Source organism: Schistocerca piceifrons, chromosome X (assembly GCF_021461385.2).
Source record: "Schistocerca piceifrons isolate TAMUIC-IGC-003096 chromosome X, iqSchPice1.1, whole genome shotgun sequence".
Lineage (NCBI taxonomy): Eukaryota > Metazoa > Arthropoda > Insecta > Orthoptera > Acrididae > Schistocerca > Schistocerca piceifrons.
In genome coordinates, this window is record NC_060149.1 from 117,075,558 (window position 1) to 117,101,482 (window position 25,925).

Consider the following 25,925-nt stretch of genomic DNA (forward strand, 5'->3'; position numbering starts at 1 on the left):
GTAAATTGAAATCTCCACCTAAGACTATAACATGCTGAGAAAATTTATGTGAAATGTATTCCAAATTTTCTCTCAGTTGTTCTGCCACTAATGCTGCTGAGTCGGGAGGTCGGTAAAAGGAGCCAATTATTAACCTAGTTCGGTTGTTTAGTGTAACCTCCACCCATAATAATTCACAGGAACTATCCACTTCTACTTCACTACAGGATAAACTACTACTAACAGCGACGAACACTCCACCACCGGTTGCATGCAATCTATCCTTTGTAAACACCGTCTGTACCTTTGTAAAAATTTCGGCAGAATTTATCTCTGGCTTAAGCCAGTTTTCTGTACCTATAACGATTTCAGCTTCGGTGCTTTCTATCAGCGCTTGAAGTTCCGGTACTTTACCAACGCAGCTTCGACAGTTGACGATTACAATACCGATTGCTGCTTGGTCCCCGCATGTCCTGACTTTGCCCCGCAACAAGAATCAATTTGATGACCACTGTTATGCTTGTTCAGTAGTAGTTCAACTAGGTGGTCGTCAGCCCTTTAAGATTGTTACCATACATGATTATGAGCACAAATAAAAAATCAAAACTCAACAAATACAACAACACCTTCTTGAAAATACTTTCTGATACAAATATTGAACCATTTTGTAGTATCTTTCAGACAGGATAATCTGCTGTGCTCTCAACAGGTTGGGGTGCTAGATGCGAAAATGCAATAAAACTGCTGTAAGTTGTGGTAATTACGAGTGCCTGCATTGGTTCACTATCAGTTGCTGGAGTAAGAATTCGTCAGAACAAAGTCCTTCACATCTGGTTAAACCTAATACAACTAGGATATTTACACCTGTTGCTTCAGCATTCATTTTTCTATTTGGCATGACACCCACCTAACAACTGAGAGGCTTTTACAGAGTTGTACGATGTCCTTTAAATCCATGCAAGAAACCTAAGGTAATAGCTCTTTGTAACATACAAGGTTCTACTTTGCAGTCACCAAGGTATCCCAAATGACTCTGTACACAGTCAAAACTATGTAAGTTCCCTATGGTACAATTATTATAAAATAGTGTGTAGGCTTACATGTTGTGACCAGACAACTTTCCTTTCCATTCCTTTTCTTTACATTGGAGATAAGATACAGATTATAGATCTGGAGACAATCTTCTATCAGGTCTACTTGATCAGGAGCCCAAATATTGGAGTAGTACTCTAAAATAGATTTACACTACCAATCTGTTTAACAGATTCACTATACTTTCTCATAATCCTCCCAGCAAATCAAATTCATCCCACTATCTTTCCTCTAAATGATATCACATCAGTTCACTGTATTATACCTATGTTTTCACATCAGTTCACTGTATTATACCTATGTATTTAGGTACACAAAAAATGTTCAAACACCAACAAACAGTATTCAGACATGTTCTCTAGGAAAATTTTATTGGCTTTATGGGCTCAGACTATGTTGTTACTCTCTTATGAAAAAATTGTATCTGGAGCTATAAAACAAGTTCCATGATAGTTATTAAATTAAGATTAAGAGAAGAAAATATTACTGCAAATTAAAATGAAAGTAGACAGACTATAAAAACACCCTAAAGAAAGCCATGTAGCAAAACAGTACAATCTGCATTTTGTCAAATAGTAGCTCAAACTGACTGATCCCAAAAATCCTCTTTATTAACTCCAGAAATGATTGAATCTGTTAGCAGTTAAGTAAGTGCTGTATTTAGCGCAATGGGTATAACAGAGTAGTAGTTAAGAAGGAACACTAAGCATTACATAAGTCGTATTCCATGGCTCATGTGCAGAGGGGTCTCTGGAATGTGAAAAGAAGTCAAAGATATACATTTTATTTACTTCACGAGCAATGCAATTCAATTAATTAAAATTACAAAAGATTATTTTTACAGTACTAATACGAATTATAAAGTATTACAAAACATTAATTTAAAAAGTTTCTGTGAAGTATTTACTGAGAACAATTCACAGAGGCATGCTGCCTACACCATGAAATTATTATCATCTAGGAATGGATGGAAAGGTGTAATTTTTAATCACAAAATTTAACATTTCTTTATGTCTGACAGATCAGTAATTAGTTTGAAGAGAAGTTTAAAAGAGTTACAGACAAACTTCATGTGTTCAACACATTTTTAAAAAACACTCTATTTGTTTTGCCTCTGTAGTGAAAACATTGAGAGAAATAATGACAATCTTTATTAACAGTTACCAAGAAATATTGGGCAGAATGTGAAGTAGGCCGCATGTGTAATTCAGCCCCAGGTAGCTGCCCGAACCTAAGGTACTCAGTGTAGGTAGTCATATTGGGCTATCACAAGTTGGCATTAAACACGACGTGTAGCAAGATTGCCTACAGTAAAATGGAAGGAAGAAAGATCAATTTCTGTTACCCAGCAAATCATGCCTGTATTTATCTTAAGTGGTTTACAGATCTCATGAAAAATCTAAATCTGGATGGCCAAATGGGGATATGAACCATGCTCTTCCCAAATGTAATGCCATTGCTTTAACCACTGCATGACCTAGCACTCAAAGTGATAACAAGTATGCAAAGAATACAAATTAATAAAAGAAACAGCTATTTCTTTTCGAAAAATTCCTTCTAGGAGGGATCCATGTTAAATTTGATTCAAAAATAAATTCAAGAACATAAAGTGCTGAATAGAACACAGAAAATGATAATGAGAAATTCAAGCAATCACTGCACAAAAAGCCATTAAGCAGAGTTGAATAATTAAAACAATACTGAAAAGAGGAAAAAACTCTCAATCTGTTGAGCAACAATGATGTATGCCTGCTTTCTTTGCCTCTACATCCGAGATGAATTGGCAGCATCTTAAAGTGGACCAAACAAATGGAAATCTAAGAAGGCGAGATCAGGAGTGAATGTAGGATGCCCCAAAACCTTGAAATGAATATCATGAAGAAGTTTGAACGACACAGACAGAAATATATGGACGCACATTGATATGCAAAAAAAGAACACCTTTTGATAATATACCTTGAATTTGTTTTGAACAGAAGGCTTCAATTCATTACAAAGTATATCACTACAACAGTGACTGTTTACTGTGCGCCAGTTTCTAAGTAGAATTACAGAACTGGCTCTTGTGCACCCCAAAAAACTGAATGCATCACTTTTCCTGCAGAGGGTTAGCTCTCAAATTTCTTTTGGGTTGGAGATCCAGGATGTTTCAATTTTATGTGTTAACACTTGCACTCTGGTTCAAAATAGTGAACCCATGTTTCACCTCCGATGATAATTCATTAAAAAAAGAAAAATATTTCACCTTCATTACAAAGATGGTCCAGTAGCTGCTGACAGATTTTTACACAATTGCATTTGAGCTCTTCATTAAGTTGTTTTGGGATCCAATTTGCACAGACTTTTAAAACATTTAGCACATTATGAATGACATCACAAGCAGAATCATTACTAATATGCTTTTGGTTTGGCACTTCATCAATATTCACTTGTTAGTTATTAAAAATCAGGTTATGGACATGCTCAGTGTTAGTATCAGCAGTGGATGTGTTGTGACTCGCCGATCTTTCAAAGTGCCGCCGCACAGTTACGCGTGTCCTCTACATGCGGCGCTGTCTGCCAGCCATGCAGCAGAAGTGCCACCTAAGCGGCCAGCCAGCCAGCGACTGCTAGACTCGGACTCAGTTATGATTTTACTGTTAAAGCGTACACACGTCTTACTCTGTTTACTTGATCTGTGACTTTCATGTATTGCATCTTCCTTGAAATATATTTGTTCTACTTGAAGTTATAACAGGATGTGACTGAACGATCTGCTCTTTCTTCATGCTTCATGGTTGTTTGGCCATTTTTGAATTGTTCAATCTACTGGCAAGCACTTCATCATGTTAAAATGAAAGATGACTCCACTGTTTGGTCCCCTCTCCCAAATCAACCAACCATGATAAAGCATTGGACTCATATTGTGCTGAACGTCGTTTATGGATTTCAGCTCGTGATACACCTTCAGACCACAAGAAAACAGGTCGCAGAATTTTTTTTCTTTTTTTTCTTTTTGAAAAGTACAGCAATGTTTACCTCATGAGAGCAGAAAGCAAACTGTTGTGACAATGTTTCCAGAATGAAATTTTCACTCTGCAGTGGACTGTGCACTGATACAAAACTTTCCTGACACTTGCTCACAAAAGGCAAAGGTCCTGAGTTCGAGTCTCGGTCTGTCACACAGTTTTAATCTACCAGGAAGTCTGATGTGACAATGGTGAAACTTGGCCACAAGCAAAGAAAATGATGTCTTCTAGTAGCTGAGCACACTAACTCATATTGTGACCCTAAAGACAATTAGAATGGAAGTGCAGATACTTACTGACTTACCCTCATAGAGATAAGAATAATTTAAAAGATTTAAAGGCACTTACTTTTGTCAATAAATATGTTTGTTATTCAGGAACATGTGCCACATGTCACAATGAACTCTCTGCCCACTTTCATGCTCAGAATGAGATCTATTACTTGCTAGTGGCAATGCCCTCTAGGTATGGCTCAGTTTTGGAAAAATGTTATCTGACTGCAGATTTGGTCAAGTCCTTTGTATTTTTAATTAATTTATTTATTTTGTTATCTATATATGTGACTGTTATGTAATCATGTATATATTGAGCATGCTTCTGATACAAGTAAATAAAAAATAATTTGTAAGCACCCATAAAAATCTAAACTGATAATAACATTCAGTTTAAGAGCAGCCAAACAAATATTGGTGCTCATTCTTAATTCACTGACAAATTTCTTAGGAGAACTGATTAATCTGTACATATCATTAATAATATTAAATAATGTGCATGTAATGTAAAATCTGATTTATGCACGTCTTGAGTACACAAATGTGATCAATGTAAATAAGTGTTCTAGATAATGATTTTCTCTTTAATGATGTATGGCTACAATTACCTTATAATTATCATACACACCCCACTGTACTGTACATTTCCATACTTTGTTAAAAGTTTGCTCTTACCTCTTAAAACAAAAATGTGTGTTTCCACAACAAAGACTCACATTTTCATACATTACAGCAGCAAGTAGTTGATACTGTAGTCTGAGTATCATATGCAATGTTAAGGAACAGTTCCCAGAATGAGATTTTCACTCTGCAGCGGAGTGTGCGCTGATATGAAACTTCCTTAAACGATCTATGTGGCCAGGCATTTTCACGCAGTAGCAATACTCCTGAAGTCGTAAGTCCTCATCGTTTACTCCTGATTGCAGGGCAAAATTGATTTTTCAGCATGTCTGAATAAGAGGTGTTGGTTATCATCACTCCCCTATCCATGTAAGGCTTCAAAATTACTCCATTTGCATCCCAGAAGAGAATGAGCATGACTTTTCTGGCAGACGGTTGAGTGTGGAACGTTTTTGGTTTCAGAAATGAGCTGTGGCACCATTCTTCACTTGACATTTTCATTTCTGGTGGGGTGGTGGTGGACCCAAGTCTCATTGATTGTAACAATTTTTCCCAGAAATGCATCACCTTCAACGTGAAAATGATGCAAAAGTTCTTAACAGGCATTGACGGGACAGTCTTTCAATTCGGCAGCCAACTAATGTGGCACCCACCTTAAAGGCACCTTACTGAAGTGCAGCACATTGTGAACCATATTACGCACTGAACCAATACTAATCTTCAAACTGGTGGCTACTTCATTCAGAGTTACACATCTGTTCTCCTTTACAAGCTCCTCCACTAACACAATGTTCTCATCCATCACTACACAGTGAGCCTGCCCTGCTCTTGGAGCATCCTCCACAGAAGTTACACCACTTTTAAACTTCCTACACCACTCACACACTTTCTGCAACTACTAACATGAATCACTGTACTGCACTTTCATTCTGCAGCGAATTTCGATTGGTCTGACACATATCGCAGATTGCTGCTCAATCATGGTGCAGGTTGACAGTAGGGTGGCCATCTTGTTGTGGTTGCTGCTGCCTTCTCCTGCATTGTAGCATCTCTCTGCCACCAGTCAGCAATCAGTCAATTTCTGAACCTCAAAGAACACTACTGCCACCTACCAATTCCATCATACAATTTTTCAAAATTTTATGGAACTTTTAAGATTTTCATTTGATCAACCTCGTAAAATGCAGAAAAGTAACAGCACATAAATCTGTGTAATCAGACTATGAGATCAATACATCATCATAAAAGCATATTACTCAATTAAAAAAAAAAAAAAAAAAAAAAAAAAAAAAAAAAAAAAAAAAAAAAAAGAGTTCATGGTAGTTAATAATTAACTGCTAAGGCTAACAAAAGACAACATAAAAATTCCCATATTTAGTCTTAGCCTACTGTTTATATACAGACACTAAGCTACATTCTCGTAACAATTGTAAACAATTTATTAAAAGATGATTAACCTATGAAAACATCACAGTACTGGTGTATAGAATTAAATAGCTAAACTTCAAAATACCTGTGCGGCACATTGTCTTGCCATACTCCAAGAGTGATACTGATCCACTGATTTGGCAGCGTATGGATGAAACCTCAAATATTCTTGAGAAGCTGCTTTATCTGTCACCAGGGGAAGTCGGTGAAGTAAGAAGCTTACAGCTTGGTGCCATGGGAGAGTCTTGCCCTTCTCTGCAGCTAATCTAATGCACAACAAAAGAGTGTATCATAGTATTTTCACTACTGAATAATAACACAAGATTAAGTGTATGTTTCAGAGAGATAAAGTAAATGCTGATTAATACTTGTACATTACTCACAAGAGAAGAATGTGTAATAAATAATACTAATATTTTCGTAATGAATAGCATACTCCTATTTTGTTATTTTATGCAGTCTTGAAAAGAGTGAGTAAAAGTTACAATGCATATATAGCTTATGAAATAATTTACGCTGCAACTTAGTTACATTGGCCTTTCATAACTAGGGTAGCAAATATATGTATAATTGTGTTTTTGTTGGATGTGTTGCCCTGTGTTAAAAACTTACGTTAATAAGCTCGAATAACTAATGAATGTGGAAGCACTATACACTGATAAATCATTCCTTAGCAGTCAAAAAAGAAACTCAGAGTTCCTTCACCACAAAGCAAATGAGTTCCACATTATTCCTTGAACATTTACTTTAAGGGACACAGTGAAGAAGACAATCTTTATCACATGCACTGATGAAACTGAGATATGCCACAATGAGTTTTGCACACAATCCACTGAAGATCCTGACAAATCTAAATTTGCACTTGTTTCAGTCCAAGCCTTATCAATGCTGGTACCTCAAACATACAGCTGAAATGTATATTCAATGCACACGTAAATGATGCCGAACATGTCTAATAATGATGACCAGCGGACATGCCACCAAAGCATTATACACGCTGCAGAATTCACAGTAAACAGTATACTGCAAACATACAAACACATAACTGCACCTCTAGAACAAGAAATAGTGCAACAATGTCAATTATGATAATCAAAATAGAACAGAAGTGCAATTTAATGGGAAAAAACAGTAAAAATGGACAATACAAACACATAATCCCCACCTAAATGTAAATATCTGCAACAAAAAGTGGTGTTTGCTAAGAGAGCAAATTGAGAGAAGAAATCAAGCTTTAAACTATGCTCGAAACCAAGTGCTGATTACAAATAAGATTCAACTACAGTCTGGCGTTATGTTTGATTTTAGACTTATCATGACACAATCCATGTGTAAACAAACTTCCTAGGTACACAAAGCTAATGCATTGAAATATGAGGGTTGTTCAAAAAGTAAGGTAACTTTTCAAATTGCATGAGCAATGTACATTCGATTCGCAATCAGCATACTTCATTTGTTTTTGATAGATAGAAAGATTAGTCATGTTTTAGTGTGTTCAATGATTTTCGGTTATTATAAAAAATGGAACAGGAATTTGCATCACATTTTGTGTGAAAAATGGAATCAAGTGCTCTAATATACTTGAAATGTTGACAGTGGCATACATTGAGTCTGCTCTAAGTCTGGTATGCACTCTTCCAAGATGGCCGAGAAGATGCCAATGATGAACCTTGCTCTGGATGCCCCAGCACATCAACAAAAAAAATGTCTACAAGTGGTAGAAGGTCTTCCAAGATGGCCAAAAAGATGCCAATGACGAACCTCGCTCTGGACACCTCAACACAACAACAGATGATAATCTCAAAGCTGTGAAGAAAACTGTTTTTAAAAATCGTCGATTACCGTAAGATTGGCTCGTGTCATGCAATTTTTTTGGATGTTTTGGGAATGAGACATGTGGCAGCGAAGTTTGTTCCACAACTTCTCAATTTTGATGAGAAGAAACGTCGCATGAGCATCACTCAGGAGCTCTTGAATGATGTCAATGATGATCCTGATTTGCTCAAAAGGGTCATAACTGGTGACGAAACATGGCTTCACAGTTAGGACACTAAAACCAAAGCCCAATCATCCCAATGGAAGCATCCCAGAGAGCCAAGATAAAAAAAAAGCACGCCACGTTTGAGCAAATGTCAAAGTTTTGCTCGCTGTTTTTTTCAATTGCCATGACGTAATGGATCATGAAGCTTTGCCTCAAGGTCGTACAATCAATAAGGAATTTTACCTTAATATTTTGCACTGTTTTCGAGAAGCAATATGCAAAAAAGTTCAGAATTGTGGAGAAACAATTCATGGATTTTGCATCACGACAATGCACCTGCTCATTCATTGTGAGAGATTTTTTTGGCTGAAAACAACACTACGATCCTGCCTCTGCCACCATATTCACCAGATTTGGCCCCCAGCGACTTTTTCCTGTTCCCAAAACTGAAGAGACCTATTAAACGACAAAGGTTTTTAACGATTGGGGAAATAAAAACTGCATTGCTGGAAGTACTCCAAGGCTGTACCACAAAGTGCTTAAGAGAAGTGCTTCAAGGATTGGAAGAAACGTTGGCAGAAGTATATTGTATCTGAGGGGGATTACTTTGAAGGCAGTAACGTGAATATTGATGAATAAATAAATATTTTTTCATAAAAATATATAGTCACCTTACTTTTTGAACACAACTTGTATAAAACAGAGCCAGTTTCTGTTTATGAGTGTACCAAACATGGGGAAACACACACATACACAACATAACACTTGGTAACCACTTAGTGCTGGATAGAATTAGTGATCATGTACAGTTTAATGTTGTACAAAATATAAAGCCTAAATTAATACAACCGGAATGTGAACAAACCACCTCAAAAAATAAGATCGAACAGTCAGTGAGGGAAACAAGGTCAGGTTCAAATCTCCATCTGATTCTGAGACTTAATTTTGCAAAAAATGCCTTTAAAAAAAAAAAAAAAGGTTGCTATAAACTCTAACTTAGAGAGATTAAATGGAAACCATTTCACAACACGTGGGTTCCACATAAACAAGCATGACAAAGAGCTTATTTGCTATAAAGTGGTCTTCCTGATATCCATTGAAGAAAATACAAAATCAAAGGTCATAAATGAAAACCAGCTACTTATGAGCAAATGGATCACAGTAAACAACTCATCATAGTAAACAAGTCAGAAGAAGAAAAGGGTACAAGTGGGTATACTGTATAAACAATACTAGACCAATAGGTCAAGAACTCAATGATGGGAAATGGAAACTCTCTGATCCTCCAAATCAGTCAGGTATGAACTCAAACACAGCTCCTCTAAGCAATTGTGGTTCAAAATGTGCTAGTTTGTCCTCTCTGTATAACAAAGAAAGAAACAAAAATAGTGTGGTATCTGACCAAAGCATATTATGTCATTCCGTCAAGGCAACACTGACACCCCCCCCCCCCCCCCCCAAGAAAAAAGTACACAGTACAGTGGTCAAATTAAAAGATGAACCTGCACCCAAGGGTGACCAACAGAAACAGCACGTCTCTGAAGCCACTTTATATTGAATGCAGCGGAATTTAAACTGAAGGTCAGTGACACAGTAAATATGACATCAAGTTTCTCCAGAAAACTCAATACAAATCTGAAAATTAACTGTCACAGTTTCTAATCTTTACCCAACAAAATTCAGGACTTAAACATTCAGCTAACGAATGAGCTCAGTGATGTCTCAGTAGTATGCCTTGCAGAACCCCTACTCTGCATCACTGTAATGAAGTTCATTTCACTGTCCACAACCATTTATAAAAAGGGTGGTGGTCACAATTTTCATGAAACAACATACTGAATCTAATCCATTACCTGCCGTAAAAGAAATAGGGGGAAGACAAAATCTTTGAAAGTGCAGCCACAAAACTTACAAATCTAAATCTCATTGCGGATACAATTTACCATCTCCCTTAAGCAATCTTAATGATTTCCTGCAGAAATTGAAATGGATTTTCAGCAAAGTAAGCCAGTGAAACACAGTGTAATTTTATGTTGTGACTTTAAATTGACTTTCTCACATAAAATGGAAGCAGTGAGAAATATTTCAATCATTTAAATATTATACTCTGCATGGACTGCATGAGTGCACCAGAAAACATCTACATGCAAGATAGCCTTAAACCAAATTCTTGTAAATTAACATCAACTAAGCTCAATGATACAATTATACAATGCAGGATTTAGTAGCCACCAAGCTCTCGTACTAAACGTTGATGTAAATAAAGATATCTCATATCCAATCAATCCTAAAACTTTATGAAGGTATTTCACTCAGCATAGCTTAAACAAAATGAATGGCCACCTTAAGTAAAGGAAAGTGAACAGAGAGATATATTCAGTAAATTATGTCATCAAAAATATTAACATATTTCTTAACACAATGGTCCGCCTCTCTGAAGAGGCATTTCCACAAAAACAGTAAGATTAAATGACAAAAAGGGAAACAAGAACTGGATTACACCAGCTGTAAAAGCCTTCTGCAACAATAACGGAATACTCCATAGGTTTTGCATACAAAGTAATGACTCTCCTCAATTACTCAAATACTATGGAAGTTACGCTGTGTCCTAAGGGGATTAGTAAGATAGACTAAAAGCATGCAATCTGAGCAGTCGCCTTATGTTGTTTGCAGATGATGCTCTTATTTATCATCTAGGAAAGTAATCAGAAGATCAAAACAAACTGCACAATGATTTAGAAAAGATATCTGCATGGTGCAAAAATTGGTAGTTGACCCTCAATAACGAAAAGTGTGAGGCCATCCATATGAGTGCTAAAGGGAATCCATTAAATTTCGGTTACATGATAAATCAGTCAAATCTAAAGGCCATAAATTCAACTAAATACCTAAGAAACACAATTACGAACAACTTACATTGGAGAGAACAAATAGAAAATGTGGGGAAGGTGAACCAAAGACTGTGCTTTATTGGCAGAGCACTTAGAAGATGCAACAGATCTACTAAACAAACTGCCTACACAACACTATCTGTCCTCTTGTGGAGTACTGCTGTGTGGAGTACATCGAGAAAGTTCACAACAGAAGAGCAGCACATTTTTTATTATTGAGAAAAAGAGGAGAGAGTATCACTGACATGATACAGGAGTTGGGTGGACATCACTGAAACAAGGGCATTTTTCATTGCAGTAGAATCTTCTCACGAAATTTCGATCACCAATTTCCTCTTCTGAATGCGAAAATATTTTGTTGACACCAACCTACATATGGGGAAATGATCATCATAATAAAATAATGGAAATCAGACCTCGCATGGAAAGATATAGGTGTCCACTTTTTTCCGTGCGCCGTTCGAGATTGGAATAACAGAGAATTCTTGTCAAGGTGGTTTGATGAACCCTCTGCCAGCCACTTAAGTGTAATTTGCAGAGTATACATGTAGATGAGTAAATTAACAAATCAAACAATAAAGTAAAAGCAATAGCAATGTGTAATATTGTAAAAAGGGCAAGAGGAGGAAAACAAAGTAATGCACACAAGCACAGAAATTAAACACAACAATGTAATAACTAATCCTAAAGCTGCAGAGACCACTTTCAACTATTTCTTTCCAAGCAGAGTTAAAGAATTAGTTACAAATAGCCCAAACATGAAATATTAAGCAGTAAATCAAAAATTCACATGTGTACACAGTCAATATTCATTACTATAATCACTAAAGATGATAATATAAAAGCCCTTAGACATTTTAAAAAATCTTATGCAGATGACATTGATTGTATTCCAACAACTGTCATCAAGAAACGCATGCATACTAGTGCTGGATCACTAACACAGCTCTGTGACTGTTCTTTCCAGGCAGATACTTTCTCACAGTCACTGACAATCTCAAAATTAATTCCTGTTTTCCACAAATGCGGAAAGAAAGACATGACACACTTATCAACCTATCTCAGTTTCATCCTGCGTCTCTAAAGCAACAGAAAAAATTGAACAGTATGGTGCCAGATGACTGGCAAACAAATAGAAGGCATCCTTATTAAGCAATCACTTACAAAAGGTTAGTATGATGTACACAGTATTCTTCATTAATGGAAGTGAAACTACACACACACACACACACACACACACACACACACACACACACACACACACACACACACAAGACTCCGTCTTCCTCACCTCCTACAATTGTGAAATTAATTTATTACACGCACCCAAGTGCTAATACATTATCACAACCAAAAAAGATGAATAGTCTACTTCAATCCAGATGTGGAGCTACAGAAAACTATACACAATTTTCCACCATTCAACACCCACGCCATTGCTCAGCAAACAAGCACTGATGCAACTTTTTCCAAAGTACCTAACTCCTTAAAAACAGATTGGCAACAGAAAAATGTCAGCAGATACGCAACTGCAAATATTTTATCAGATGCCAAGCATAATAAATATCGACAACTTCTGTCAATTAAAATCGGGGACAACACAGAGTTGTTGAATCCACAGCTCTCTGACTCCAGATTCTATTGCAGCAACACAATAGCCAGTGGTTTACAACAAGACTGGAAAATCTGACTGAACACATATCCTGGCCAGATATTTACATCACCGTCAAAAGTGTGCCAAGTAGCAGCAGGCCCCATGGACCACATTCTCGTACTGACTAACACCCACACAGACATGGTAATGTATACCACCTGGATTTCACTGGCCCTTTCAGGAAGCCATGTGAGTAGTGGTGGGAGGAATCATTATGCAATTTTCCATACATTGTCCTCATGTCATTCACCAGTGCAAAAGCTATGATTAGGGTGCCATTTAGGATCTAGTCAACAAAAAGCATCCCCCACACTAGTATCAGACAATGGACTAAAACTAACCTCAAAAATATGTTCTAATTTCTATAACAGAAATAGCTTTCAGCAAGTCTGTTCCATATATAAAGCACCTGTGAGGTGGGGAGAATGGCCTCCACATTTAAGCATCAAATAACAAAAGCACTGGAGAGACAGCCCTAACATTGTTCCCGAGCACTTACAAAATCTCTTCCCTCAACAGGAAGAGCCCAGCAGAGATCCTGAGCAGATGCCTGCAGCAGATGGTTCTCCACAATAGTGTACCCATAAACAAGACTGTCAAATGTACATTTGGCACACTTCTGGCCTGGCAAACTAGTGTGTGCGCACACCATTAAGAAAGCTCAGCCCTAGGGTGCACTACAGTCGCAGCCACCCAGAACCACCTATTGTGGAGCTCACCTGCAATGGCAACACCAGAAGAACTGTAGGCACATCAGTCAAAGCTGCTGCTCCCAGTCATGCTCCCTCGGTCATCACAGAACCAGCTGATGCATGCACTGTAGCCACTGAACAAACAGCTCCAGCCCCAGCCTCAGCCAATATTACTGATCGAAGTGCTACCGAGCACTACCACATCTTACAAGGTCCCATCATAACACAGACTGGACCCAGACTGCAAGCTGTGAAACAGTAACACACGGCAATGGGTGCCTCCATGTAAGCAGATGCCGCACACAACATAGATTGCCCCTCACCACCTCCGCAGGACATTGAAATGGCCACACCCTCAGTGTCACACTACCGGAGGCCAGGGCAACCATTCTCCTCCTCCACCAGTGCAGATGGAAATGTCTTGAGTGACTTCCATTCCTATGCACCAAACCCAGGGGATAGGAATACAGCGTCAGATAGTGACATTGGTGTCCTGCAGAGCCTTCTATTGACATTTTGTTGTGAACTGGTTTACAGAGAGTCATTTCTTCCTGGCAACTGTACTGTCACTTTACATGCATTACATGTATTACTGACTATAGTGACTTTCATGTGTTTTAGAGAAATCATGACTTAGGGCCAATATTTATTTTGCTGTTTAGCATGAACAGATTTTAAGAAACTGTGGGAAACCTAGATAAGGATAGCCAGACATGAATCGGAATTCTGTACTTTCTGAACTTCCCTGTTCAGCGCACAAACGTTGTCTTTTTAAGTAAGGTCTGTTTTATTGTAGACACTAGTAACGAGTGCATGTGTCATGTACCGGCATGCCTCAGGAACAACTGTGCTCAGTTTCAGCTCTGTAGCTAACCTGTATGGTTCTGTTCTGTGCTTTCAAAATGTTTAAGAATATCAACACGCCCGCTGTGTGTGAGGTTCACTCAGTGATATGGTTTTTGTCAGCAAGGAAACTGTCTGCTGCAGAAATTCATCAACAGATTTGCGAAGTGTACGGTGATACTGTTATGAGTGAAACCAAAGTGCAAAAGTTGGTATGAGTACTGAAAGATGGCCATGACAACGTCCATGATGAGGACTGCTTCGGTCGCCCTTCTTTGATTACAGACAATCTGGTGGCTTCAGTTGAAGCAAGGATTCGTAAGAACAAGCACTTCACAATAACAGGTCTCTCAAACGAATTTCCTGACGTGTTGAGATCAGTGCTTTACAACATTGTTTCTGAACACCTAAAGTTTAGGAAACTGTGCTCCCATTGGTTCCCAAAACTCCTAACAGAGCACCACAAAAACTAAAGATTTGAGTGTACGATGAAGTTCTTGACTCGTTATCACGAAAAAGGTGACGGCTTCTTGAGTCAGATCATAACTGGAGACGAAACATGGGTTTTGCATATCATGTCCGAATCGAAGCAACAGAGCATGGAATGGAGACACACACACTTGCCTGTAAAGGTGAAGGCCAAACAGACTCTGCCCCAGTGCAAAATCATGGTGTTGGTGTTTTGGAATATGCTCATGTTTTGTTGGTTGACTTCATGCAACAAGAAACCACTATCAATGCAGACGCATACTACCAAACCCTGATAAAACTATGCAGAGCGATTCAAAACAAAAGACACGACATGCTGACAAAGGTAATTGTCCTTCTCCATGACTATGCAAGACCTCACACTGCAGGTGAGACCGACGACTTATTGGACAGTTTTGGCTGGGAAGTTTTAGATCACCCACCCTACAGTCCTGATCTTGCGCCGAGTGATTACCATCTGTTCCTCCATCTCAAACAACACCTCAGTGGCAACCGTTACAATGATGACGACGTGAAGACGGCAATGAACTCTTCGTTCGGTAATGAACTCTTCGTTATCGGAACGGGCGGCAAGTTTTTATGAATACAGTATTTTAAAACTGGTTGAGACGTATGATATGTGTTTCAACAAACTTGGCAACTATGTTAAAAAATAGAGTGAAGTATGTACTTTCTGAAAATAAATTTAATTTTTTGAAATAACCTTTCATTGTGTACTTATGTTCAAATGGACCTTACTTAAAAAGCACGCCTCGTATATTGATATTAATTAATTTTAGAACAGTTTCTTTGAGTCTAATGAAGTCTATTGGAATCAGTCCACTTCAGGTGAACAACTGTGCAATGGCCACCTAGTGGTTAATGTCAATGTTCAGACCCTAACCCCAAGTTCATCCTTCTAGGATTAAGTGATCAGAGAATCTCCAGAAACATGGCTCACACACAAATAACCAACTACAGCACTGAGTTCTATTTGAAATAACACATAATATTCACTTTGACACATATTTGCTCTCAGTGAAGTAAACAACTTTAATTTTCATCTAATAATACTGCAAAAAAGGTGCAATCAATTTCAAGGGCAACTTGCAAAACTGTTCATCTCTGCACGATTACATTCATCCACTGCAGCAGTAATAAACTTTGTTTCATTACCAACACACACAAAGCTAAGGTCACTTCAAATAATCTTCTATGCACGCAAGTTGGATAAACAACGAATAAATTACAGTCAGTATTCTGTCTTCTTCTTCTTCTTCTTCTTCTTCTTTAAAGGCACACACATGTAAGACTTATTAGTAATAAAGTCTATTATAACAACTCTCAAACATAACTTCACCAAACAACTGAAAATTACCATGAAGATCTGGAAATAAACTTCCATGTAACATACACGACATATACTGTTCACAATATGTTGCAAGATCCACAATACATAACTAACCTGAAAAGCTTATCATATTCAATCTCAGATGAACTTTTTGTTAACATGCGTCTCTTCTTAGGTGGACCACCTGAAGCACTACGTTTTGCTGATGTTTTAAGTACAGAAACTCCCGATTTGCCTTCAATCAATATCTGAAATGGATTTACAAGTGGGACTTGCTGACTGGGTTTACTTCGAATTATTTTCTCTGGGTTATACAATGAAGAATAGTTATGTTCAGTTACAATGCCACCAACTAATCTCAGCAACTCAGTTACTGACATCCGCTTTGTTTGGCGCAAATTGGCATTAGACACACTATCCTTTATAAAATGATGGTCAATCTCTTTTGAACTTGATTCTTTCAATTTATTTCCATCATCTCTGTCTTCCTTTATGGTCACATTTTCCTTTTTGTAACCTAATTGAACAACACTGTCTAAATTAACACTATTTCGTGGTATATCAGTGTATATCCAATAATCAGCAATGGTCTCTGGTGCTGTAAGATAAAAAACACATCAAAATAAGTTAAATAGTGATCTACACAAAATGCTATAAGAGCTTAAATATCAAATCACCACTAGCATAGCCTCACCCATCACACTTACCATTACAGTCATTCTCTCCCAAAGCAGAACTACATTTGAGTGAGATATTTTATTTGCTCAATAACACAAATGGATTTCATCCTAGAATGAAATTCTCTTACAATTTTTGTAGTATATATTCCAGTTATTGTGTGGTGGGGAGGATCCAGTGACAATTTGAAGCCTTACAATCTGTCTATGAGATGCGTTTTGAGTGGCACAACTGGTAGTATAAAAAAGGAAGTAAAACTGTCTTCAATCTGAAGATCATTTTGAACACCACATTTAATAGGCATGGTCCTGCTGGAGATGGCGTGTCTTTCCTTTCCTCTTATCTTTGAATTACCCAGTCATTTATAGTGGGAACTACAGTTTAACATTGATTTCAAACCACAGTGTAACTCGACATTTTTCACATCAATAAACATTGCCAGAGGTGAAAGAAGTGGGAAGTGACATAACAATCCTAGGATTGACTGGGAATCAGACCCAAGACTTTTGGATTTGTAGTCCAGCACTTTACCACAGAGCTACTGATACACAGAGCCTACTGCTCACAAAAAGACAAGAGATCCGATTTTGATTCCAGATATGGTTTACACCTTTAACTTGCATATAAAATTGATTTTAATATATTTATCTTTCATAATTCTACTGTTGTTCTTCAGCACACTACTCTTCTGTTTCTTCAACACTGCACTTTCATCCCCCTCATTACAGAGGACCATACTTTGATCTGACATCATGGAAGTTAAACCACTCTTGAAAATCTAGTTGAATAAATGCTTAATGGGTGTTTCTCAAAGGAATAAATAAAAAACACCCACACACACGACTTTATTAATAGGGGTAGACCACAGTAGGAAGTCTTTTAGCCTAATTTTTACTGGCTTAATATGTTCCTTAGAGAGTCTATTTTTAAGATTAATTCATGTAAAGTGTCCCATAAACGTTAAAATACAGGGTGCCCCAAAAAGAATGACACAATTTTAACTTGTAATAATACTGAGACAAATGTCACTAGGTAACTGAAACAGCGCTAGATGTAATTGGCATGGTCTACAGTTTCAGAAAAAATCCACTAGATGTGCAATATGGTGTCCACGCAACAGAAGGCATATTGTGTTATTGAATTTAGTCATACTCAATCAGTGATTGCAGTTCAGCGGGCGTTTCATATTCGATTTTGTGCTAAACCACCATCACCAAAGAACATTCGACAGTGGTATAAACAGGTTGAAGAAACAGGGTGCCTCTGTAAAGGCAAGAGTCCTGGCTGGCCACACGTGCCTGAACAAACAGTGGAACAAATCTAATGAGAATTTGAGCGGAGCCCCCCTGCAAGTCTACGTGTCATGCTACCCGAGAACTTGCTTTATCACGCATGACAGTGTGGCGTGTGTTACAGTGTTGTTTAACCCTCAAGCCATACCGATTACAACTGGTAAAAGCTCTTCAAGATACTGACAAAGTGAAGTGAGTGGACTTTAGCAATGCTATTCTAGAGGACATGGAAGATGACACTTTTATGTCACGGTTGATATTCAGCGATGAAGCAACTTTCCATATTAGCGGTGAGGTTCACCGTCATAATGTGCGTATATGGGAGCTCGAAAATCCTCATGAAACAATTGAACACGAATGTGATTCACCAAATTTTTTTGTGCTGTTTCGCAAAGCAAGGTTTATGGACCCTACTTTTTTAAGGAAGAAACTTAACACGACAATCATTTCTTCCAATGCTACGGAACTGGTTAGTCACACAACTTGATTCTGACAATTTCATCTATCAGCAAGATGGGAGCACCACCGCATTGGCACAACAATGTGCACAGTTTCCTCAGTGCCAATGTGCCTCAACGTTGGATAGGGCGTACAGGACCGCGAGACCAGGCTTTACACTCTTGGCCTCCTAGGTCCCCTGACTTAACACCATGTGGCTTCTTCCTGTGGGAATATGTTAAACAATGTGTTTACATTCCTCCCTTACCTCGTGACATTGATGGACAAAACCCAGAATATCAGCTGCCGTAGCTTCAGTGACAGAAGACAACTTACACTCAGTTTGGCACGAATTCGGCTATAGGCTAGATGTCGACCGTACAGCCAATGGAGGACATATTGAACATTTATGATGGATTTTTATAAACTTCTGTCTTTTCTGAGTAATTTAGTATGCAATTTGTTGGTGTTAAGCCCTTCTTCCAAATAAATAATTCTATTTAAAATCAGGTCATTCTTTTTGGGACACCCTGTATATTAAAACCGTGATTTACTGCATTGTAGTCTGGCACATCTGAGCACTTGAATTCAACTGATGTAATACTGTAATATTATTCTCAAAAAGCTTTCTCCCCTTGTTTATGGTAAACAGTCTGAAAGGACATGCTTGTCTTGTGTCTGCTTAACTTGTCATTTCACTTACTTTTTTAAATGAAGTAAAATGACAGTGCTTGAATACTAGAAACAGACATATTTGTACCAATAGAAAAGGTTCAAAAAGTAATCCAAATCATCTGAAAAATGCTTCAATTGGTAAGCGGAAGCCAGTTAATCAATACATTTTGTAAAATGTGCGTGTTTTGATAATGGTGAAGAAAAGGCCAACTGTACAGCACTTGCACTGCTGATTAAAGGTTTGTTCAACTTAAATATTAAACAAACACAAGTAGAAACTTTAAATGTTTGTTTTTTGAAAACTACATTTTTCACGTTGGTGGAAGCTATAACACAAGAAATATACATGTAATCACGTTATACCTTTTTGTAACTTTTGAGTTGGCATATTTTCCACTGTAGTACTTTGGATGTTTGTGGCATATTTTAATTTTGATTTTTGGTGCACATCTTTTTAATAACTTTTTTGTCAAAAAAGTTAACTTTTATTTCAGAGTGCCGCCATTTTGTTAAGAACCATTTTTTAAAGTACCCCCTTTAGACAATATCATGTTTCAAAGCAGTTTTGGAAATTTTTTTCTAGATCCAAAAGTGTGGCGTTCAGAGCTCCCACCAACCACTCTCACAGTCCACGAAGGCCTTCTGTCAATGTCATGTAATGTCCTCTGGGTGCAAGATTTTTACTTAAAAGAATACATAATACAGCGTTAAGGGTGTGCAATAATGGTCTAATGTCAGTTTTGTATTTGTTTGTTATTTTATTTTTAAAAAATCATGAATATCAGCTCCAAAATTGAGTGTCATCTTGGTCTACCCCCTCAATGCGCAGGTAAAGTGAGCTGAAACAAAAACTGGACTTTTAGTGTTTCGCGTAAACACTAGAGTCAATGATACACTATGGTTTTGTTTACTGTCATGTCACTGATTGATTGAAAGAGATAGATAGATAGATAGATAGATATATATATATATATATATATATATATATATATATATATATATATATATAGAGAGAGAGAGAGAGAGAGAGAGAGAGAGAGAAATTATAATTTGAAAGAGTAACACAAAGTCTCGAAAGCTAGTGCAATTATCTGATCTGTTTCATCTGCCTATGTACCACACACCAATCATCTGCAGGTCACAGAATGCCTTTACTATTTTTTGCTTGTTATTTCCATTAGCCATGTCAGTTATTTGTTGAAATTGAATGAAGATAGGCACAAGGAAGTATGAAATTACAGAAAATAAAATGTGCACAATACCAGTTACTACATAGATGATGAATTTGATTTCCAAACTTGTGAGACATTCAACTCCCCTCAAGCCAGTGTCACACAACACTATACTGAATAAATTATTATGCACACCAGACAGCACAGAAATTAATGGCAGCTGTTTCATAACCATAACCAATAATACTCAGCAAGAGGTTGATAGAATTGTTCATGTGACAACTAAGAACTGAAACACAAAGCTTGGTCACCTGAGTCAAGGTAACATTTTGAGTTAATGACTGGTCCACACAGTTTACACAACATAAGGACAGTGATCCTCGTTGTCAATAATGCACTGTGTAGGTTAGTCATTTAATCATTTGCTCATGAGACTTTTCTCGTGGCATAGGTTGGGTGCACTCACCTCAACCAATTGAAGGCTCTCTAACGACTAACTGCAGCCCTTCATGTGGCCAACCTAATGGCAATAGGATATTCCAGGGCATCTTAAGTCATATGTCGGCAAATTTTGAGTCATCTGTTAACCAGGCAGGGTTTCAAAAAGAAAGAATTCATCCACTCAAAAACAATGTGATTTAGGAGGACATGTTTGGTCCTAAAGCTCTTCAACATTACAAAGTAGAGCACCCAAGGACCATTTAACAAGTATTATCCACTTATTCCATTGATGATCCAACACCCTGTGGGGAGCCCTCAAAATCTACCCAAGCTGTTCTTTCTTTTAGCAGTCAACCTAACCTAAGCCAAGCTATCAGCTCAGGGCAAACAAAAACAATTCAGGACTTTTTAGAAATAATTCACAGCCATAAGATATAAAATACAGAAAAGAAGTAGTGAATAGCCAAAGGGTCAAAGGTAATAACTTATGATGTAATGCATAGGAGGCTTATAGTCTGACAAAAGGAAAAATAAGAAAGTGAAAAGTTGAAATAAGACCAAAAAGTTCAGAAATTACTAAAAAATGAGACTAATAGGATGGTCAGAAAGAAGATTGCAGAAGAAACTGTATAAAGAGAAAAATTATATAAAGTTCATTGGAATCATATGATTATAACAGCATCAGAGATTCCAATGTGGATTACAGCAACAATCTTTCAGAGGAAAGTGTGGCACAACAGGAGGAAGAGAAAACTGTATCAGTGGAAGCTGTGGAGAAAGAAGCATAACAGGTGTATGATTTGGCTTTGAAAACTGTAGAGAAGTTAACTACGGTTGACAGGGCAGTAGTGAAGTATGCTGGCAAAACCCAAATGAGATACTACCACACCCCAGAGTAGGAAAAAGGGGGGACATGCCCTTAAACATTGAATTCTTTAATTCTGATGTGCAGTAATGTATGTTACAGTATATTTTGTTGTTATTTATCATTTAGTAAAACTACTGGTACTTTGTTCATCATTGTAGTACTTAAAGTGACAAGATTTGTTATCACTTGTGATTTCCTCCTCTATTGTAAGCTATATTTTGTGTAAAGATGTACATCTTGACCCTTTTGACAACCCTTTTTTCTGATGAAGAAAGACTATCATTAAAATATATTCTTTGCCTCAATAAATCTTGTTTTTGATGCTATATATTTTCTTGAGGTCCACAAGCATTGTGACACATCCGAGCACAAAAGTTGATAACTCAAAAAGCTTTAAGCCCACTTTGAAGCTTCAGCCATAAAAATAAATGTCAGGATATGTACCACTGGGCACTTGCTCCAGTATCACTGCCAACTAAAATGAGATGTTAACAGCCACTTTAGTGGGGTAAGTGCACAACTAGACATTTTTAAAGAACTTTCATATTCTCAACAATAAATGCTTAACAAAACCAACTACTGAATATATATCTTTAAAAAGGACAGTCTCATTACCACAATTCAGGAAAATATACCGATATAACTATATAAACAAAGGCTTCGACTGTGCATATACCCCATCTTATGTTACCAATAACTCGTTTAGTTTCCAGAAACAATTCCATTTATTGATTGAAATTTGTATCTTCTCAAAAATTTTGCCTTTTGCACTACATACACATTTATTCCACTTAAGGTAATCTGTGCTGTCTGACTAACTTCTCAATGGAGTATCAATGAAACCACCCACACTGTTAACATAGTAGTTTAGTATTGGTGACACCACAGGTAAGTGTCACACTACAAATGCAAAAGTTTCAGGATATGTGCCCATTCAATCCTTGGGCTTTTCAACGTACTTATCTTGGCACTCACCACTGGAAATGCTTTCTGTATGTTAAAAAATACCAACGTATGTGTAATGAGAACTGTAGTTCCCCTTATAGCTGGCTGGACAAGTTGGCTTTCGCACGAAGGCACAGACAGAAATCTGCAGAAAATATGTACCTTCAGCAAGACAATGTAACAGCTTAGCATTCCCCAAGTCAGTCAGAATGATTTGAGGAACACTTGACAGACATGAGGGTGGTTGTGTGGGTGCCCGAATCACTTGACCTCTCTCCTATAGAGCACAACTGGGGCAACATCGAGCAGAATGTGTACCCTTGGACATACCTTTCAACATTTCCTATGAGTTTTTGGCAACAGTTTACCATTCATGCATTAGGACAGCTCACCAACGCTTTTGGTTTCTCATAGAGTCCACACCATGATGTATCATAACCTTTGTCTACATCTACATACATACTCTACAAACCACTGTGAAGTACATGGCAGAGGCTACTCAGTGAGATACCATATGTTAGTGTTTCTTTCTGTTCCAATTAGATATGGTGCATGGGAAGAATGACTGCCTAAATGCCAATGTGTGCACTTTTTTTAATTTTGTCCTCACGGTCTCTAGGGGGTGATATGTAGGGAGTGAAAGAATATTCTAGAGTATTAACTTCATACTGGTTCTTGAAATTTTGGAAGTAGGTTTTCATAGGAAAGTTTGCACCTATCTTCAAGAGTGTGCCAATCCAGTTTTTTCAACATTTCTGCTTTACAGCTACTTACATTATTTATGTCTATAGTTATTGGCATTGAGAAAGATGCACTGCATCAGCTTCTTTCATATTCATGATACTTTGTTAATAAACTACACACACACACACACACACACACACACACACACACACACACACACAAAATTTTGTCACGCTTGATTCACTTTATGCTATCAGCTAACAGCTAATAAAATTACTAATTTGTCTGTATCACTCTTAATCAGATGCATGTCAAGAAAAGTATATCCCCATCATCTTACAACACTGACTAGCACATTAACATTTTTACAAGTTAGTAAGACCAGTACATGTCTGATTCTGTAAAGAATCAAACTCCCACGTATAAAACAGCTTCAGATGTCTGATCACTTTACAAATAGGTTAAAGAGTTTAAAATATTTCCTTTTAAGAATGTAAGTGAGGAAAAGCTTAGGGACGATTTGAAATTATATTTAAAGTTTTTTGGAAGACACTAAGTGCTCTCATTATGAAACACTGGATGAATGTAGTCTGGAAACTTGTGCACCATTTTATTCTAAAGCTGGTTTTTCAGGCATCACAATGTTCACAATGTCATAGCTCTTGAACTATCTGTTGTAAAATGCTATAATTTTGCAGCCACATTAAGTGACACATGTAGAGACTGTGTGCAAAGCAGGTTGTGAATAGTTTTAGTAGCAATGAAGTAACAAATTAAAACATCACATCTGATGTTGAAATTTTACTGTGTACCATTTTAAGAAAAAACTACTTTGTCATGAGTCTAAATATCTAAGACGATGTATCTCCCAGTGCATGGGTCATAAAATGATATAATTTTGCAGGTACATTCAGTGGTACATGTGGATACTATCTGAAAACTGTGTTGTGAGGAGAGTTATTAATAAAGAAGTAATCAATTAAAACATTATGCCTGATGCTTAGGTTTGACTGCACAAACATTGAAAATGTAGTAAGTGATAAACTTTTTTTCCTTTCATCATTTTGTGGAAGGTGTCAGCAAGAAAAGGTTTCATAAAGATTTCAAAATACGTGCAAAGTTTGTCGGAAGTCACTAAGTGCTCTCATTCTCAAATACACGATGAATGAAATCTGGGAATTTGCACGCTGTCAGTTACGCTGTCTCACAACAAACACACAGATTCTAACAGTAATATTTGTCTTATTGTGTTAATAGCATTTTGGCAATACAGATGTTTTTGTGATAGGTGTAAGAAATTATGAATGTAGCAGTTATGTTGGAAGCTTTAAAAATTAAGTAAGTTTAAGACTGCCATATGAATAAATTTACTTACCACCTCTCTGGTATCCACACTGGGTCCGATCAAGTTGCAATCTATGGTAAATTGTCAATGGTTTGTTTCTTGATAAATAAAAAAATATAACTATACGAACAAGGAATTCTCCCCATCCTCGTCTCACAAGATGGAAGGGCGGTTCTCTAGAAACAGTCAATATATGAAAAGAAACCAGCATTATCTAATGGAAACAGCTATAAAGAGAGTCATAGTAAACTTAATTTTAATGTACCTCCATAATACGCAACAGGCACATACGTGAAACATTAAATACAGAATGTTACTGTACCTCCACAATACGTGACAGGCACATATGTGAAACATTAAATACAGAAACATTAGATAAATACTGTAACCTTTAATACATCAAAAATAAAAATAAAGTGCAATTTAAAATTACTTAAAGATTACAAATAAAATTTTCTTACAAATTTGATCCATCACTTATGAGGGAAACTCCCATTGCACCCTCGTCAGATTTAGTGGTAAAATGGCCCAGTGGACTGCCCGTCAAAACCAGAACACAGATCAAGCATGAAAACAAGAAGTAGTTGTACCGAACTGTGGAAAAATAAGCAAAATAGAAACAGTGATTGGGACAAGCTCAAGATGTGTTACATCAGGCAACTCAGATGAACAATGACCTTGCGATTGTGTGGTCATAGTGTTGGACTGCAAAGCGGGAGATCCGTGTTCAAACCTCTGTCATGCCCCATTCTTTTTCACAAATTTATGAACTGTTCATCCGGTCACTGGCAGGTCTGTTCTCCTTCTGTAGTCCTGGCAATTGTCATACTAAACATTGGTTATAGAATATGAGTCATGTGGTGAGACTATATTACCATTGCAAGTAAATGTGACGAATAGTGAGAGCAGGCGAGATGCCGCATAGATCTCTCACAGAAATGAAAACAACTAATACAAAAGTGTGAACTACATTACAACAAAGGAATTCAGGTGCCAAAACTTCCAAAATGGAACTCAAGAGCAATAATGTGTTACTTGTGTAGATCAGATAGGAGGTATGTACTGGAGGTCCCTTCATTACACGTCGCTGTTGCAAATGGACATTAC

The 25,925-nt window shown here is 37.3% G+C and overlaps 1 protein-coding gene across 2 annotated transcripts in view; it reads right to left on the reverse strand.

The window, feature by feature from the left end:
- The window catches only part of LOC124721592, a 125,297-nt gene that overhangs the window by 29,844 nt on the left and 69,528 nt on the right, over nucleotides 1–25,925 (reverse strand). For both annotated transcript variants that reach the window (XM_047246643.1, XM_047246642.1), the window contains 3 exons: nucleotides 24,849–24,994; nucleotides 16,395–16,878; nucleotides 6,486–6,666 (listed from right to left, as the gene is read on the reverse strand). In XM_047246643.1, coding sequence (XP_047102599.1) covers nucleotides 6,486–6,666; nucleotides 16,395–16,878; nucleotides 24,849–24,994 — 811 coding nt within the window. The remainder of the gene's footprint in view (nucleotides 1–6,485; nucleotides 6,667–16,394; nucleotides 16,879–24,848; nucleotides 24,995–25,925) is intronic.